This window comes from Choloepus didactylus, chromosome 8 (genome assembly GCF_015220235.1).
Source record: "Choloepus didactylus isolate mChoDid1 chromosome 8, mChoDid1.pri, whole genome shotgun sequence".
Lineage (NCBI taxonomy): Eukaryota > Metazoa > Chordata > Mammalia > Pilosa > Megalonychidae > Choloepus > Choloepus didactylus.
In genome coordinates, this window is record NC_051314.1 from 109,451,141 (window position 1) to 109,471,632 (window position 20,492).

Consider the following 20,492-nt stretch of genomic DNA (forward strand, 5'->3'; position numbering starts at 1 on the left):
TGGAATCTGAGAACTTATTTAATACTAGCTAAATCATTTGTATCTAAGGATACCGTACACAAGGTTGTGTTCTGAAAACAATTGACTAACATGCCTCAGTTTGTTTTTTAACTTTTAAAAAATTTTAGTTTTGAGCTAGAATTTTCCATGTTTGACCTTGAAATAAAAAGCAAATTCATTTTGGAAAGGCTTAGGGAAAAACTGTTCAAATGGTTAAAACCTGGGATAGAGTAAAAGAAATGACTATCTAGCTGAAAGTCAATTTTAATGACTTACACCTGGTTGAACCTTAAAAGGCAGAATTTTCCATTATCTAATCTTTACTAAACTAAGTACTGCATGAGTTTACAAAATAAACTTGTTGTAATATTTTTTTAAGTACAGTTAATTGCAGGATGGCACAAACAGATGACAATATTTACCTCAATTTATTTTAAAAAATCTTTTTTTAGGCAGCTTGTGATTTCTCTTTCACCATTGAGAACTACCTTTGCCCTGTTTGCAGGTTGAATAGATTCTTACCCACTTTAGAACACTGATACATGCATGAAATATATTTTGAATTTCCTTAGAGTAAAATTTCTGTATTGTCTGTTTTCACAGTTATTTTATTACTATTTATTTTCAAACTTGGGGAAAATTCAAAAAGACTAATTCTGGAACTGTAGGTCCTGAAAAATTGGTAAATAAAATAGACACGGTTCAAGAATTGTGCGTGTGTTTGTTGGATGGAGATGGTTGCAACCGTATGGTGCCTTAGGTACAAACCTTTTGAAATTAGTAACATCCTTTTTATAATTATGTATTTATATCTTAGAAACTATATATAATTGAAGATATATAATAGCTTTAATAGTCTATTGACTTCCTGCTGCCAGTCTTTTTTCCCCTCCAATCCACTTAAATAGCAAGTAAGTTATTTGCTGTATATGACAAACATAAAAAATGTTTAGTTTGTACAGTGTTTCAGGTATATACGTACATTTGCATGCACATAAAATATGGCATGCGCCTTACCAATAGTAGTTCCAAAATACCTAGGTCCCTATCTGAGATTCTATAAAAGATTCATTCACTAAATTTTCTCTCTCAGAAACTTAAATCCACCAGAGTGTTCCAAAGCCAGGCAAGTCCTAAAACCTGGAGGCAACAGCATCTTTAAGAAAAACAATCAGATGCAGCCCATTTCCCCATAATGTTGATAACCCCTTTCGATATGAGCAAGTTAGGATGGTCACTGCCTAGACACCCCTGAAGATGGAGAAAGAGATTGAGAGGAAGGGGTAGCAACAAACAAGATAGGATTTGACAAAGGATTATGCAAACTGAAACTTTATATATATATGTATGATGCTAGGTATTAGAATAGCTAGAAGGAAATAACTGAAATGGTGGAACTGTAACCTATGACTTTTTGAAATTTGCTCTATAGCTATTTGTTTAATCGTACTTTGAAAGTTATCACCTTTCTGTATATATGTTATATTTTACAATAATGGAAATAACTGAAATTGTGGAACTGTAACCCATAACATTCTTTGAAATTTGCTCTCCAACTTCTTGTTTAGTCATACTTTGAAAGTTATCACTATTATGTATATATGTTAAAATTCATAGTAAAAATGCATAAAAAGTCAGTTTGCTATTAAGTTTTTTTATATCCACTACAAAAAAAAATGGCATGCTTATAATGTAATAATTATTCACATATATGTTTGCATAGCCAAAGGAAAGATACCTATGTGTATTTCATTAACATATACTCATGAATTTAGGATAATTCTAATATATGCATTTTAAAAATATTATGGAATAGTCTAGATTTTAACTGATAAGCTCTAGCTGTACATTTAATACTCAGTTTGTTGCCTCATTCTAGAATCTAGTAATGTAAAAGTGCCCAAAATATTTATGCAGGTGTTTTGCTACCAATCCAAATTTATGAATGTCTCTGTTACTGCATTAGAAATCCAGAGTTATCTGTAAGACCTCCTACTATTTCACCTTTTTAATGATGCTGGATAAAACTTCATTCAATGTATCACCTTTTCATATCTACGTCTCCTCAAGAATAGAATATAAAAAGTCTCCCAACTCCCTGTCTTAAATCTATTTTTCCTCTATTTTCTTCTATCCCATAACAGTTAAGCCAGTTTTCTCTCCATTCTTTCGGCATTTTCTAATGCTTTGATGGATGCATTTCAGCTACCTAAAATGCCCCTTCCCCCCTCTATTTATACAAATCTTCAATGCCAAGCTCACTCTTATTTTTGCCTTTAACTATTCTCTAAAGATTGGAGCCTGGAATTACTTCCCCCGTAACTCAGCTAGCACTCACTTATGGTCAATACTTCTGAAATAAGCACTTAATTAGAAAAGATAAGCTCATGGTAGATAGAGACCAAGTTTTGTTTTGTTTTATTTTGTGTTTGTCTCCCACAGCTCCCAGCAGAGTTCTGGTCACATGGTAGAAGTTATAAATGTTTATTAATTGATTAATTTACAACAGGGAAAATAAATTATGTAAAATAATTATCACTGTGGAGACCACCGCAGCCTCTATACTTTTATTTTAAGATTATATTCATTAAATGAGGAATATAAGTAGATTACATGGTTCTAAGTATTTAAATGGTCAATTCTAATAGTCATACTATAATGTTTTCTGTTCAACTAATTTGCATAAACACAAATCCAGCTTGTAAATATATAAACTTCCCTTTACTTTATGGACTCTGTTACAGTATTGTCTAGATTAAATATTAAAAGCACCAAAAATAGTGATAAATCAAAGTCTTATTATGTGACATCAGTTGTCTCCCCCTTACCCCCATCATCGTTTTTTTTTTCTTTATTAGAGAAGTTGTGGGTTTACAGATCAATCATGTATATAGTATAAGATTCTCATATATCACCCTATTATTAACCCCTTGCATTGGTGTGGAAGATTTGTTATTGATGAAAGCACATTTTTATAATTTCACTAATAACTGTAGTCCATAGTTTAACTTGGGTTCCATGTTTGTCATTGTGGTTCTGTGAATTTTTTTTTTTTAATTTTTATTCTGTTGCCTAAATAGAAACTAACATTTCCCCTTTTTAACAACAGATTATATTTCAGTGCTATTAGTTAGGTTCACAACGTTATGCTATATCATCAGCTTTTTTTTCCCTATTTACTGGATTTTTCTCATTAGCATACAAGCATGTTATAATTTTTCCACTTATATACTTTTTAATAAGGTTTTCTCAATCACATCCCCCTCTAGTTTCTGCAAAACTCCCCGACAGAATTGTCTGCTCCAGTGCTTCTCTAACATGCCTACAGATTATCCGGGTATCTTGTTAAAATTCAAATTCTGATTCAGAAGGTAGATGTTTGCCGCATAACAAATTATCTCAAAACTCGTTGGCTTAAGACAACAAGCATTTATCTGGACATAGCCATGCTGGGTGACTCTGTCTCAGGCTCTCTTACAAAGCCGAATTCAAGGTGTTAGCCAACCATCCGGGGCAACAGTCATCTTTAATCTTGATGGAGGAGAATCTGCTTCCAAAGTGTCTCTTCTGGCTGTTGGCAGGCCTCAGGTCTTCCCTTGCTATTGGCAGAGACATCAGTTCCTCGCAATGTGGGACTCTGCATAGAACAGCTCATGACGTGGCTGCTTGCTCTAATAGAGGCAAGGGAGGGAGGGCAAGCCGACAGAAGCAGATTGTTTTTGTAAGCTAATCTCGGAAGTGACATCCCATCACTTTGCCATGGTCTCTTCATTACAACGAAGTTACTTGGGTCCAGTCGCACTCAAGGAGAGGGGATTACACAAGGACATAAATACCAGGAAGTGAACGTCTTTGAGTGTCCATCTTAGAGGCTGCCTACCACAGTTGATTTGTAGCAGGGGGTCTGAAATTCTGCATTTCTAAGAAATTCCTTGGTGATGCCATTGCTGCTGATCCAAGAATCTCACTTTGAGAAGCAAAGCTCTACACTTCGTGCTTCTGATTCCTTTTTTTGTCCTCTATAGATCACACTCCAATTAGTCTTTCTCACTCTCCATTTCACTGAAACTGCCCTTATTGAAAGTCCCAATAATCTCCACATTATTGAACCCAGCAGTTGGAAAAGTAGATCACTCTTTCTGAAATTCTTTCTTCATTTGGCTTTTGGAACACCAAATTTACCATTTCTCCTCAGTCTCTAGTGCTGGTTACCTTATCTCCCAGATTATAAATATTACCACATCCCACTATCCAATCATTGGACCTCCTTTTTTATCTACAGTTAGTGCCTAAATGGTCTCATCAGGGTTCATGGCTTATAGCTTTAAATTCCATATATATGCAGATCACCCTCAAAGGTATGTCTCCTATGTTTATCGATTGCCTAATGAACACCTCTAGTTGGATATCAAATAGTAATTTCAGACTTAAAAAAAGATCAAAACAAGGCATTTTTTTCTCTTCCTTCCCCAAACCCTACCCCAGTCTGGCAATCCTGCTTCTCATCCATATTTCCAAACTGAGCAAACAGTAACACTCTCCCATCAGCTGTTCAAATGAAAATCCTGGCAGTTACCCTTGAGTCCTCTCTTACTTTTACATGTAAACAGTCATTAAATTTTGTCAGCTGTGCCTCTTAAATAGCACTCGAATCTCCCCATCACTCCCATCTCCAACGTCTCCACCCTAATCCAGACCATTATTAACTAATTGGTCAGATTTCTTGGCCTCCTTACCAGTTGACACCCTCCAACCTCCAGCCCAAGGGATCTTATTCAGTGATCTTCCCCCAAGTTCTTGGTTTCTTGTATCCTACGGGATGAAGTTTAGACTCTATAATATTGGGTATAAAACCATTGATAATCTGACACTTGGCGCTTGACTCCCTCTCCAGCCCCATCTCTACTTTCCTGCCTGTACACTGTACTTCAGATATGCGGGGATGGGCCTGCGATACAACACTCCCATTTGACTTTGAGTCTCCATGACAGTTGTTTCCCCGCCTGCCTGGAACACTTCCCTTCTTTGCCTGGCTAGATTTCCTAGTTTCAATTTAAACCTGAATTCTTCCTAGAGACTGTCTTTGACCTCTTGGACTACGATTGGGGCAACCACATTGTAGTCTATATAGTCTATATACTTCTTTATATTAACAGTCATTATTTTATTTTATTAATCATTAAATTAGCCTTTTCCCATTAAACTGTAAGCTTTGGGAAGGCCAGATCAGCAGAGATATATCCAGGTATTTTTAAGCCTGAAATGTATAATTTGAGGGACCCTCTTTAAGAATGCAAATACACACCCACACACCCAAACTTAGGGAAAAAAGTGAATATATGTTTATAACAAATCAAAGCAAACTATAAAATTAAAGAAGCTGACAAATATAAAAGCAGATGACCCTGTGAACAGATTGCTGGGGCCCCTTCCCAGTAGACCAAAGCTTTAAGCTTCATTAAATTCCCAGGAAATCCACCTTTGCATATTAGTCTCTTTCAGAGCTCTATTTCTAGTGTCAAGAGCAGTGTTTAACACGTAACAGGTACTCAATATTTTTAACAAATATATTTGTTGAGTTATTTTATGTTATATTATCTATATATTTGACATTCAATAAGTTTTTCCCAAGTTAGATTTCTAAAAAATGCTTTGATGTTACAAAATTGTTCTTATTATTTTCAATTATTTGTCATGGGCATATTTCAAATGAGTAAAAATATACGTTAGCAGTTATATCTGTGAGCATATCATTGGGCTCTAGGCAAAAAAGTCTGTTGCATCTCCTTAGGAGTGGAAAAAATTCTTAATTTGCATAAAAATTTACAGAATAGTCTTTTAATATGTGGAACCACCTATTTTTCTGATTTGTTTATAATATATTTTTGCAAACATTTATCTCTGGAGTAATAAAGATGCCAATGTTTTATTTAACTTAAAAAGGACATAAAATGTTTTATTTACTATGAATTTGTCCACAAGATACTATGTAAGTGGTTATTTAAATCAAGACAATAACATAGCACTCAAGAGATGAACTACTTGGCTTAAATCTTTAGCATTCACTTTGTTAAAATACAAATAAGTTTAGTTAAATTCCTTTTATAATAACATTATAAATTTGCTGAGAATCTGCTGTGCTCATATCAAGGTTGTCCGGGAAGAGTGTGTGTGTGTGTGTGTGTGTGTGTGTATGCGCGCGTGCGTTATAAAGTGCAGCTCTCTGATCAATGTGCACTTTCCCCCCATTTTCCTAAACACATCATGAAAAAGGATGAGGTTTCCGCCTTAATTGCTTGTGCCTTTTATTCACATTTCTCTCTCAGCCAGAATTGTGAAAAGAGTGTTAGTAAAAGGCTGCACAATAGAGCTTTTCATTAGGCCTCAGCAAGGCACACAAAAGAAGGCTTTTGGAAAGAGTGAATGCACGAGTTTAATTTGCAGGTGGAGAGTAGATAAAAGGTGCTGACGCCTCTATTATTCTCTTACTTAGGTGACCCTTACCCTGTTCAGCTGATCCCAACCACCATGGCAGCTGCTGCTGCAGCAACACCAGGCTTAGGCCCACTCCAACTGCAGGTAAGTCAGGAAACAATACAGGAGAGACAAAGGTTAAGTAAATGTCGAAAACAGCTATCAGCATGTTTGAGCAAAATAAAACTGACTAGTGATATTTGTCTCACACTTTTTTGTTTTTTAATTTATTTGTACTGATCCTCATCTGAAAGTTAAGATGCTGATTCTTTTAATTTTTAGCCCTGTTTTCTCTACTAAAGGTAGCTTATTGTAATTATTTTATAGCCTGGTATGTTTTAACAAAATTAGCTGTAGTTTTGCTTTCATGACTACTTGCCATAGTTTCCTCTCAGAATGTTCCTCATCAAGACAAAACGAACAGCAACAACAAAAAACCTGCAAAAAATATTCAAACAGATACTTATGGATCAAGGCAACTTAAAATACATTTTTAAATTGTTCAAGATGCCTAGTAGTATTGAAGGACTCTGTACATCCCTTTATTCTCCTGCTAATGGCAGCTAAGTTGGGCAAGCAAGGAAAAGTAGACCATGTAAGCAGGTGCATAAATGAGGTCTCAATTAAGACCTTTTTAGCCCCATGGAATACAAATCCTTACATATCCAAGAATGTCAATGATAACTTTTAAGATGTCCAAGTGATATTATAAGTTTTGTCCCTAGGGTTGAAAAGAGTATCAAAAATATATTAAAGGTAGCTTCCCTTAGCTGTTTAAATCTTTGAATGAACAGCCTACAAAATCCTCCATAGTTTCCATTGTTATGGACCTTACAGTTGTGCAATTAATGGGGGAAAAAAGACCATCGATAATAGGATTACTACCCCTTTGTGAGAATCCTTCTACTTTCCTTAGTTTGTAAGATGCGGTATGCCTGGGAAGCCAGATAGAAAGCAGTTGTACTTAATAAAATTAAATTGTATTCTTGAAAGCCCATTGTCTTGATATATGATCTTAGTGTACAAGGACAAATCTAGTTTTACATCGTAGCATCAAGATATAGATACGCCTGGTGAGCACATGGGATTGTCAGAAGTCCTGGCTGATTGCTGAAGGACCAGTTGAGTTCCACAGGAGAAACTGCCAGTGTGAGACTGAGACATACTGGGTTCTACAGAGGTGAATGACACTCACTCTACCTTTTCTGCATAAAGTTACAGCATAAGTACATCTGTTTCTATGAGCTGGAAACACCTTGGGAAGTATTGGAGCCGTGGGGACAATAAAAGTAACAGAACATTTGCTATCTTTTTGAAACAGCATCTGGGGAGTAACTACAATAAGGAAAAGTGATTGTAGTAGGTAAAACTAAAAAGAATATTGGAATTAAAGGAAGAGGGAAGAATATCCACTCTAGGTATTTTGGAGATTTAGGATGTCAGTTTTCTAAACAAGTTAGACATTCTCATTTCCTTTCACTGCTGGATTAGTGGTGAGAGGGAGTGTGGGCAAATTGGAATGTGTCTCCTATGTTTCATTGCAGAACTCTAATAGAAAGTAGTTCTGTTATTTAACAGTCTAAATTTATTTTCCTATAGTGATAGTACAAGAATGTTTGACAAAAATTAATCCTCATTTCTGTTCTTATATGATATGAGATTCCCTTAAAAAATTTAAATATAAAAAATGTCTTTATCAGAAAATGAGAAAAACTTGACACCAAACATTCGCTCTTACTTGAACTATTTCTTCTTCAAATGGGATAACATTCCTTTTATATAAGTGGTATTATATCTATTAAAATTCATGCAATTTATGTAGATTCCCAAATAATCAATATTGTGGTATAACAAGCAAAAGAATAATCCAAAACTCTTTCATCATAATCTATTAGCTACAATTAATCACACACACATAACTTCTGCTTAAGATAAAAAAAAAAAAAAATGCTTTTCAAATGCAGACACACTCCAAAAGCGTGTCATGACAGAATCTGGCTCTTCTTTAAAGTGGACTTAATCTTGCCTTCACTAGGGTGCCTGCACCAACTTCCTGTTCTACTTATCACTACCGCTAGATTCATAGGACCCAGGCCCTGTTTTCAGTCTTCTTCTGAATTGCCAAGGAGGCTGGCAATGTTCTCTGTCCCCTTGCTTTAAAATAGCATCCAAATTCTTTTCTTCTCCAGAAACCTGCTCAGGTGTGTCAGAGAAATGCTAACTACAAAGCCTAGTCAGAAGTTTTACCTTAACCCTACCCAACATTCACCCCAGTCTTTTAAAACTAGTTTTGAGAAGTTTTATCTCAGTGTAAGAATCAATTTTAATTTTCTCCAAACTCTCCTTTTAATTATACTTTGTTAAGCTCCAGTTTTGTATCCCTTATTAAAATCCTGAAGAGACTATATCACTCTCTGGTCCCTTTCAGTTACTAAGATTCCCTTTCAGATTCAGTCCTGATAGAAACTTTAATACCATATCTGATTCATATCTCACTGCTTCCCCTTCTCTCATTTGGCAAGAGTCTTGATTCTGAAGACCAGAAATGAGGAAGGAAGTGGCTTGCTCTTTTTTTTTTTACAACTCTAAATTAGTGTTTGTGCACATGAGGGGTTGAGAGAAAAGAGTGTAATCTTCCTTCAAGACATTTAGGAGATTGTGCCTGTGTTGTTTTCTTGGGGTTCTTAATCAACTTTTCCTGGTAGGCTGAGAGAGGGATGAGCAGATCTGGCCATCTGTGCATCCTACCCTGTCTCTGTTCAGAGCATCACTTCCCTTGGCTGGTAACCGCCTGGTTAGCGAGACCCCTGCCTCCTCCTTCAGCCTTAGTGCTCCTTCATGGAGAACCAAGAGGTTCTTCCCTAGGGCCTCCCCTGTGCTTTCTACATGCTATGGCCAGTGCTACACCACAGTCCTGGTCCCAACTTGGAACAGGCTCTCCACTGCTTTCCCCCACACCTCCCTCAACTTTAGAAAACTACAGATGAGAAAACAGGTACTACTGTACCTTTTTTTGCGTACAATCCCAAACTCTAGTGTACACTGTCAAATTCTCTTAAGAACTCTCTCACCATCCTCCTCGTAGGTGAGGCTTTAGGTTTTTCAGCTCAACAAGCATCCAGTTGGGGGAAAAAATGCAACTTTCTCCTTCTGTCTGACCTCCAGTTTTTAAAGATTCTGCCTCCTAACATAGGTTGAAGGGAACACCTTTCTTCAAGAACTAAGCCCTTAAAGTTGTGGACCCAATCATCTCTCTGAACTACCTTAGCTGATACCAGCTCATACATACTGTGGAGGTGGGAAGGGGGATGTGATTGAAATAGGATCAGTTCAGCCAGATTTTAATATGGGGGAGACAGTGGTATGATTATTGCCTAGTACTAACTGTCGGTGGAACTCTTTAGAACCACTAAAGAATTTGTTGTTGGCTTGTTTACCTACTTATTCTTTATTGTTGCCAAATATTTTCTTGTTTGTTTCAGGAAAGAAGTGATAAGCTCAGAGCTACACTTCATAGAGAGCATACGAAATTTTGGTTAGGGTAACAGCAGGAAGACCAGTTGTAGGGACAATTGCAATAACCTTGGCAAAGGAGAAGTGGTGATATGAATTAATCATTGTTCAATGGTGTGGGAATAGTATGGAGGGGTTATATATTGTAAACAAAAATGGGTTTTTATTTTTCTTTTTTCTTAGATCCAAACAGCATTTTAACTCATGGAAAGTACCATAGTAACTGATGTAACAAGCTACTACTAGCCATTATTTATGGAGTAGTTTCTCATCTTGTTCTCTGGTGAGGGTTTTACAAGGGTTATCTCATTTAACTGTTATTACAACACTTAGTGTTGTCTATTAATATCATCATTTGATAAAGAAGAAAACCTGACTCATGGAATTCAAAACCCATTGTCTTTAAACAATTATATTTGCTTCTCCAAATGTAGATTTTACTTTAAACTTTAGAGGCATTGCCCCTTTTAATGCATTTGCTAACTCAGTAATTTGCTAATCAAATTATAACAGTAAAGCTGATTAATTGGCACTAATACAAATACTCTAAATGCATTGCAATAACTGAAAGAAGTAGCAGAATTCATGACGACAGCTGACTACTTCAGACTCTGCATTTTCCATTCCATGCCTCTTTACACAGAGGTACATTAATTGAAGCCTTTCTCCTTGAACACCTAGATCTAAGAAGGAACACTATAAATAAATCCCTACTCATAGTTAACTTTGTATACCTACCATTTGTGTTTTCTTTTGAAATAGCCTTTTGCATATGTTTGTTCACAGTTCGGATCATATTCTAGGTAGGCCAATAATCAGAACCTTTATTTAAAAAAAGAATAAAAAGAGATGAGTACAATTGTTTTAAAAGACAAGCAAGATGATAGGCTATGAATAATACCACTGTCTGTTACTTCAATATTATTTTATGTCCCTGAAGATCATTACCATATAATAAAAGTACTTTATAAAAGATAACCTTAACGTGTACGTCTAAGATCAGTTAAAATATGATAAGCACTGTCATGCATTGAATTTATTTTTATAGACAAAAGCTAATTTTATGTATATTATATATATAGTACATATTAAAAAGTTTTATCAATATACCATTTTATTTATTTTGTAATGAAATATGTCTTTGTCTCTTCTGCCTTTTTAATCTTTCCTGAGCTTCAGACCCATATGTCCACTGCTTGTTGGCTATCAAGAGGAAATATATATTTCAGGCATCATAAACTGAGTGCAAAATGGAACTCACCAAATTCTGTTCTTTTCTCCCAGTACTGCTCATCCTGTGGTTTTCTCTTCGCAAATGGCACCATTCTATCTATTGGCCAACCCAGGCACATGACAGTTATCTTTAACTCTTCTCCCTCCCTCTTCCCCTACATCTATTCATCCACCAAGTCTATTGATCACACCTACTATCTCAAGAATCCATCCATTTATTTCCATCATCCTGGTTTCCCGGTCTTTGGTGTTGCCCCTTCACGGCCCTCTCTAATACACATTAGTCAGAATGACCTTTCTAATTTTAGAAAATCTGGTCATGTGCTCCTCCTTCTATTAAAGCCCTTAAATGACTCCTCTGTTCTTTCAAGCTCTCTGTCGCCTCTGAATCTTCACACATGGCAGTCCTCTTCTTGGAACCCCATTTCCCACCACGTTTTCCAGGTTAACTTCTATTGACCCCACAGGTTCAGGTTAAAAACTCACCTTTTCAAGGAGACTTTATTGATCCAAAGTCTTGATTAACATACTCCTGTGTTCCCAGAGCACACCATATTTTGCACCTGTAGAATAGGTTTCAAGTTGTTTCCTGGCTTCTACCACATGTATGTAAAATCTATGCAGTCAGTGACTCACCATCACTTGCACTTGAGTGCTTGAAATATTTTATGGGCTCAATAAATATCTTTTAAATGAAAAGGTGAATGAATGGAACTTAACATTACTTTTATAATAAATTATGTACCTATTTTCCCCAAATAGCTATGCCTACTTTATAATATTAGAATTAAGATGAATATTAATAATTGGTTTCCTTTATAAATTAATCCCTTTCTTTAAGAAGAGACAGTAGCAGGGATACAAATATTAATGGCATCATTGGCTCATGGAGGAAAAGAAAAAGTACTTTGAATTTAATTCAGTAAGATATACATTGAAATTTTATAATTAGAAAACGCTGTCATTTGATGAAAAAAGAAACTTATTGAAAACATCCCTTGTGCCTAGTACTGTGCTAGGCACTAATTCCCTCACCTCATTTAAAAACATATTTGTCCTAATATCCTTTCTCTGAGGCCTACCCTAAACAACCTATTTAAAACTATAAATAACTCACCTACAGATACTGTATTTCCTATCTCCCTCACTCTGTTTTTTTTTTTCTTTAGCACTACTCATCTTTGAAAATACTCTATAATTTACTTACTATTTTCCATATTTATCTTCTGTCTTCATCAAATATACTGCAAGCTCCACTGGAGCAGGCATTGTTATTTGTTTTATTCAATAATGTAATTCACGTGCCCAGAAGACGGCAAGCAAATAGCAGGTACTCGATAAATATCTTTTAAGTGAAAGAAGCAATCATGAGCTAATGTTCATAATCATTTTAAATAAAATAATAAAGTGGTATATGATTAATTTCTGGAGACAATTATGTTAACTCATGGATCATGGAACTTAGTCTTTTTTTTTTCAACTCCTACTGGAAGGTTCTTTGTATAAAAGAAATCCCTAAGGTTATCTCTCTTTCTCTCTCTCTCTCCCCCTCTCCCTCTCTCCTCTCTCCTCATAGCCATGAGCTCTTGCATAAGGGATGTGTTTTGCACACTTACGCAGTTTACTTAAGTCCTTTAAAGTCATTATAACTTATCAAAGAACAGGCCAAATATTGCACTATTAGATTACTCCTAAAGTGTGTGTTTATGTATGTGCAGACATACATAAGAATATGAACCATTGGAGGTGCTTTTATTTGACTCAATATAACGTACCTCGACAATTAAAAACTAAGTTTTTTCTGAAAGGGGTGTATTCTCAAAAGAGTAGCTAGCCAATAAGCAATCTCATACCCTGAGTTTACCCTCTTCTCCTTATTCCTCACCTTCCTTCTTTTTTTTTTCTTTTTCTTTTCTTCTTCCTCTTCCTCAAATTGCTTATTTTATTTTTCTGCAAAAACCAATTAAGTTTTAAATATGTGTTTTCCTGCTGCTGTCTCTTTTTAAAGGAAGGGAATTAATTTATATAGTAAAGTAATCAAGTTTAATTTCAATATTAAATGTAGGCATAATTATTTAACCAAAAAAAATTACACTTTCAATCTTTGGACATTTGTGACTAGATAAAATCAGCTAACCGAATCATCTGTTTCTAATTAATAAAACCAAGTGATGGCAACAGTCCATCTAACAGTTATTTCTTATATTCATGTTTGCTAATTTGCATTTTACTTAATGGGCATCAGGAATATTTTTAATAGCAATAGTTGTAATGTAGTGTACTATTTCTATTTTTTAACTAGGCTTCTAAGATTTAAAATTAGAAGGAAATATTTATCCACTTTTTTCTCACTTTATAAATACTGTATTTGTGTTGGCCAAAATAATGGTTGCCACCTGTTCTACCTATAGGAAGCCAAAAATGTCGACTCCAACCAATGATTAATAGTGATAAGCAGAAGGAAAAAAGATTGAAATAATTCTTGGACAGCCATATTTTACCCAAAGTAAGCAAATAGCATTCAATCATGAAATTAAATTAATTATAGTTTTAAAATGATTTTGGTTTTAGAAATCCATAATGATAATTTTGGAATATAGACTCAGATTTCCAAGGTGTCATAAATGAAATCACAGGGGCCATAGTTCCAGTAACCAGTAACATCGATAACATGCATTCTCTGGGACAGAGAAAATGATAGATGGCATGTGATCATGTCAGAGAATGAATCATATAAATATCAGCTGAAAATCAGTCTTTTTTCCATAGCTATCAGAGGTACATGGCAGTCATAGTGGAAACAGCTTAAGCTTCTCTCTGATAGAAAATAACATCACGGTAGATGTGGATGAAAAACTCCAGTTCATCTTTTTATCAGCCTCCTGCCAGTCCCTGAAGGAGGTCAATAAATATGACAGGATACAGATAAATGCTTCATATTTTCCAGAGCACTGTGACTGACTGAGTATGGCTTCATAAGTCTGGCTGAAAGAATCCCCCAGAAAATCAATAAGGAAGAAATAGCCATATGGAAAAGGTCTAGATGTAAGGATTTTCACCTAATTATTGAAGGAGGTTCTTACAAAGATGAATGTAAACCACCTAAATCCCCTGTTACCCCACTGAACTTTTAGTTAGCCATCATTTCCATGCAGGAGGAAAATGCTCAACTTCTCATTTCAGTCCAACCCAGGTGTGCTGTTTGCTGTTGGACTTCTGTCTGCATGAATGAGTTTTCTTGCAGGTTAACAGGCTGAATTCCCTCTTTTCCCCTCCCTTCAACCCTGAGCCTGCAGGGCAGACAGACAGAAGCACACATATGATTAATACTGCACAGCTGCAAGAGTAAGTCATTTGCATATGTATTAATAGAGGCAAAAAACCCAACAACAATTAAATTATATACAGAGACATTCTGCATACTAAAAACATATGCAAATCGGCCTGAAAAAATGCAGCCAACATTTTCTCTTGACTTTTCCAAACCCATGTGAGCTAGAGTCAGAACCCAGCAGTTTTCAAGAATCCCCTTTAAGGAAGAACCTGTTAGGAACTGCTTCCATAGTTATTACCACCCCTACAGTTCCCAGGAGGTGTCTGACATTTGAACAATGGAGAGCAGTCCAAGCAGTGTCTTTTTCATGGTATTTCTGTATTTTTTGCTTTCAGCTGCCTCATGGTGTTTCATTGCATGCTAAAAGAAACATCAGTACGCGTGTGCTTTACCGCAGTGCCCCCTTTTATTTACCAACCAATAAATATTAAACTTTAAAATTACATTTCAAATTCTGTCACTGCCTGCACTAACATAATATAGCTATTTGTCAGAGCCAGGTTTGCGAATCACAAGTTCATGCCCAGTCCTTAATGGCATCCTGTGTTCTCTTAATCAAAACCTGGTTAGGTGACTGAATTGTTTGGGGCTAGGCCAAGGCTAACGGTAGATGCAATCCTAGGAAACAATACCAGTTTATTGAAATTTTAAAAATATAAGTTTTCTCCCCCATTTGTTTCAAGAAAAATAGATCTATTCACTTTTCTAGTCATGGCAATCGGTAAGAGGAGAGTAACAAATAGTCTTCCAATTCACAGATAATACTTATATGAGAAATTTGTCCTTCAGCCTAATTGTTTAGTTTATGTTACTAGTATCCTTTAATTTATTCCAAGAATGTTTCATAGACAAATTCAACCTTGGGAGTAAAATTTTACATAAGTAAAAGTTACCCAATAAGCCTCTTGGACCTGAAGAACCCAGATGAAGACAGATGCCCTTAATAGGAACAAATGCTGGGTTTTGACGGTACCAGGAAACTGTTGAATATTATCCATGAAAGTTATGCATCATTTTATTGCCTCAAAGCATGCAATTGCAACATGTAAATTGCATAACATGCAACTGATAAACATAGGGTAGAAATCTTCTTATGTAATTAATTATATAGAGCAAATTTTAGTCTCTGAGCTGGGGAAAATAGCCAGGAAGATAAGGTAATACTAAAACACATTTTTTTTATTACATTAAGGTATTGTCTTTAATATTTTAAGAGGCAGTATTAATTTGTGAGGGACAATATAGGGTGGTGTTTAAGAGTGTGATAACTGCAGCCGTCTGTCCCTTTAATCATGGTTCTGCTACTTGCTAGCTATGTGACTCTGGGCATGTTACCTAACCTCTTTATGCCTCAGTTTTCTCACATGTAAAATGTGAGAATAAATGGTATCTTATTGTGAAGATTAAGTAAGATAATATGAGTCAGGTGCTTGGAGTGATAAAGGTATTCATTACCGTTTATCAAGTCTATGGTGTTGGGCCAATAGTAAATGGTTGGTGTGTTAGGTAATTAATAGGGTTGTTTGCTGGTATTGAAAACGCTTTTATTGTTTAAAGGAAATCTTGCAAATAAGGACATGGCAGACTTGTCTTATGTGGATTTACTTTTCAGGACAGCAGCAAAAGCAAGTTAATAAAATTGAGGCTGTTTTCTTATTTATATGGAAATGATTTTATTTCTTTTTGTAGCATAATTTAAAGGCCTATCTCAAGAATGCATGGGAAGCAATGAGTTTACTTAACTTAAAAAAGAATCTGAGTAGGTATTTGGAGTATGTCTCATTCCGTATTTTGCTATTGCTCACTTTTTGTTTTAATATTTAGATCTATAAAATGGAAATAATGCCTCCTGACAAGTCCTACTTTTCTGTGGGTATAATACAAGTGAATTGCCTCTATGAGCTGCTTCTGTTCTAAATAAATGTGTTATAAAGTCTAAAATAATATTATTTTACATAGGTACTTTTAATGTAATATGCAATTTTGAATAAAAAAATTGTATTATTAACCATTCAAAGCTTACTCTTACTAAATATCTTAGTAGAAATACAAACACATACATGTATCTCTTATTTTACCCTTTTATTGTCTACAGCTAAATTATCAAATTGAGAAACTTTATAAAATTTCTTTTCATTATTTAGTTCCGTTGATAAAACATTTCTACTGTTTAAAACTTGAGTGTGGAAGAGAGAGGTATTTTTATAGACCCCATAGAATCTGGAAATTGTGTTTATTCAGCAAATATTTATTTTTTGTAAACTACTGAGCTAAGCATAATAAGAAATGCAAAGATGAATCAGTCAGGGATCCTTGGTGGATCATAGAGGAACTTGACATTTAAGGGAATGAATGGAGTACGAAAGTATAGCCAGGTGAAGACAGGCATACAACCCACTGTCCTAACAATTATATTTGAAATGCAAAGGACCTCAGAGACCCTTAAACACAGTTGTTTTCAAACTATTCACTGGAGTCCAAGTACTTCCAAGCACCCCCAAAAAGTACCATTCACTTTTGTTTGTTTATATATTGAGCTCTACTAGTTAAAACTGTATGAATGAAACATTGTGATGCTAAAAAGAAACTTAAAAACCATTCTTCTATTCCAAATCCTTAGTTATATGAATGAGGCCATTTAAGACTCTGAGTAGTGACCTGGCTAAATCAGATATTAACCGAACTGAGCCTGGAATGCTGGCAATTGAAAGCTAAATCTAGCTTCTTTCCATTTGATCATGGTTTCCTTAAAAATAAATGTATATATTCATAAATGTTATTTCTAATATGTTTTGTGTAAAAGGCAGGAAAGGATTGCTCTTTTTGCATTTAGACTGTTAATTTAAGGGAGGATAAATAAAACAATGATTAGGATTTGCATATCAGTAACAATGACAACTTTCTGAATTGCTTTCATTTTGCTCAGTTCAGTGATTGTGCTCTGTGAATTAATTCTTTTGTGAAAAGCTATTGAAAGATCAAGGAATTTAGAAAAACAAAACAAGAGTAGCAGGTTCTTTCCTATCTATTTGTATATAGAAGGTTCAAAGTGAGATTGTTTACATCACAAGTGTTACTGATATTTTATTTGCTTCTTAGAAGAAAGATAGTATTCAAAGATGATTATATAATCATGCAGATAAGATTTTTCAGTTATGAATGAATGGTTTTGATAGAACTACCAAGAAGAAAAACACATTACAATCTTGAGCTGTGTTTGGTTGGCAAGTGTCTTCATGAGACTTAATTCCTTCAGAAAAATAGCTATTGGATTCATCCAGAAAAAAAACTTAAGCCAGCCTAGTAAATTTCATATTTGCTGTTTCCTATAGAAGTTGCTCCATTCCATCTTTCTTAACCCTGGACTTGCTCTTATTGCCATACTTTTTTTTTCTTACCCAACCACTCCTTGGATGAAGGAAGTAGACGGGAAGAAAAGGAGGAACAGAATTTAAGTATATTCCCAAATGATTTACATTGGGCCAGCATAAGTCCGTTAACTTGTTTTTAGATAATAGAAAAATTTCCACCTGAAATTTGACTATACTGTACTGTGTAACTCCTACTATTTCAAATATGCATTTCAAGTATTGTTTATATGATTAGTTTTCCCCTGAATTTAGTCCTCCAGTTTTTAAAATCATTTTAAATTATTAGAAATAATACAACTAAAACATTTGGTAAAACAGTACAGAAGATACGCTAAGACAGTATACCAAAACAAACAAAAAAATGCTACGAATCTTGCATGTTCTTCATTTCTATTCTCCTTTTGGTTTGGTTCATCTTACATCTGGTTTTCTGGTTTCCTTCCAAGGCAGTTTTAAGTTTGTGTGTTTAATTTCACCTTAGACACAAGCTAGCATTAAATACAGTTTAAAACTGTAAAATATTTAGTCTTTCTGCATAGATTCAATCTTTGCATTGAACATACATTTTAGGAGAGTAAATAGCTAGATGACATAAGCTTTTTTTTTCCTTCAAAGCATACTCTAAAAATTCTTTTTAAATATGTAAAAGTGTTAAAACAAAGCTTACACATAATGGGTTATGAGCTTGAACTCCAGAATAAAACATACCTTATAGTGTCTTTGGTCGAGTTACTGAATCCCTCTTAATCTCAATTTCTTCACCTGTTAAATGGGGTAATATTATTCCTATGTGATAAAGGTGTTGTGAGGAGTAAATAAGGGGTAGTACAGGCAAAATGCTTAGAATAGCATAAGCCTTCAGCCCTTATTAGCTGCTGTCATCCTCATCGTTAGCTGTGTTTTCCACTGTATGAAAGAGCCTGACAAATTCTTCTATATTTCAAGTTAGCAAGTAATTTTCTTGGATGCAGCAATTATGTTCTGCGGAGAAGTCTATCTTAATTCAAGTTTTTGTTGAATACCTTCTTTAGGAGCCAAGCCCCCTTATTTAATGCAAGCAGAAAATCCTTATGGAAACAAAATATCCCTTCAATATAAAAATATTTTCTTCTGCATGTTGTAGACTAAAAATCAGCTTTGTTTCAAAATTTTAACTAAAATAGAAGAGAATCTATTTCTCTATTTCTCTCCATTATATAATAGTCACTAGAGCTTTGTTTTTATGCCACAGACAGCTATTTGTGAAAGAAACAAATTTTCCCCTAGGAAGGGAAAGTTGTAGTGTTTTGTTATCATGAGGAAAGTTTTCTGGCAAGAATGGATACTTACGGCATTTTAAAGACAGTCTAAGTAGTTGGTCTGACTGTGATAATCCCTTTTAACCTCCCATATTGCTCAACAAATACAGCAAGGAATTAAGGGTTATAGCTCAACCTGCCCCTGAACTCGTGTGAACCAGGTCTCAAGTTGCTTAACCGGCCCAGGTCTCAAGTTTTCTAATTTGTAAACTGCATGTAAGGTTAGCTAACCCAACTATATATCTCATGGAAGAAGGGATAAATGAAGTAAAGAAGCACTAACAAAAGTAGCCTGGAGTCCCAGAAGTCCCCCCAAAAGAGGTATTCTGTCTTTGAACCTTAGAAGTGGACGTAACTGATTGTCGGACACCATCTATCCGTGTGATGGCAATGAGAAATGGGGTGGGATGATGAGGCAAGTAATGATATTAGATACCCAAAAAGAATGCTCTGTGACCTCAAAAATAGCCAAGCTAGCTCTGAAGATCCAATTAGGCAAGAAAGTTTTCATTTTTCCCACTATATTTCCCTGAATTGAGAAGGAAGATGAGAAGGTCAGACCAGTGCTAGATCACCAAGTAGGCAACCTAAGAACGTGTTTACACACACAGACACACAATGGGCAATCAAAAAATAGATAGATGATCATGGTAAGTAGATAGATAAATCATTAGATAGATAGTAGATATAGAAAATATAGATTCATAGTAGTATTTAGGGAACAAAGCAGATCTTATTTTGAATTACATAGATAACTGGATGGTCACTATAAACCTTTTTGTCTTCATTGATCTTAAAGATTTAAACAGGAACTTACTTCAAAAAAATCTCTCTGTTCCTGTTTCTTGATTCCTCTCTTTTCTGTTTTACTTTTATCTGTCTTTTTTTAACTTTATTTAACTTCTTCCCTTTGTGCTTTTAAATACCTTCCTCTGTTAATCGCTCTCTTCTTTTTTTCTTCAATCCTTTCCTCCTTTTATGTTCATCAAGTTTGGGGCCTCTAGATACTTTCTTATTCTCCCACAATTGTGAAAAAAAATGAAGAACATATTTCATTTAGAAATATTTGCCTGTTGGCTGAACAATTATGATAGTAATCCAGATATGAGCAGATGAGGCAAGAGTTGGAATTGGGAATGCCAAATGGCAATGATGGAGGATAACAGAGAAAAGATACCTGGAGTTTTTTTTCTTTTCTTTTTTTTTTTTTTGCCTAAAGGGAATTGATACCCTAGATCTTAAAAGATAACTAGCTTAGAAATATGTTCA

The 20,492-nt window shown here is 35.0% G+C and overlaps 1 protein-coding gene across 14 annotated transcripts in view; it reads left to right on the forward strand.

The window, feature by feature from the left end:
• SOX5 (SRY-box transcription factor 5) overlaps positions 1 to 20,492 on the forward strand; it is a 1,020,679-nt gene that overhangs the window by 920,886 nt on the left and 79,301 nt on the right. For all 14 annotated transcript variants that reach the window (XM_037846149.1, XM_037846146.1, XM_037846153.1 and 11 more), the window contains one exon: positions 6,494 to 6,579. In XM_037846149.1, the coding sequence (XP_037702077.1) occupies positions 6,494 to 6,579 (86 nt within the window). The remainder of the gene's footprint in view (positions 1 to 6,493; positions 6,580 to 20,492) is intronic.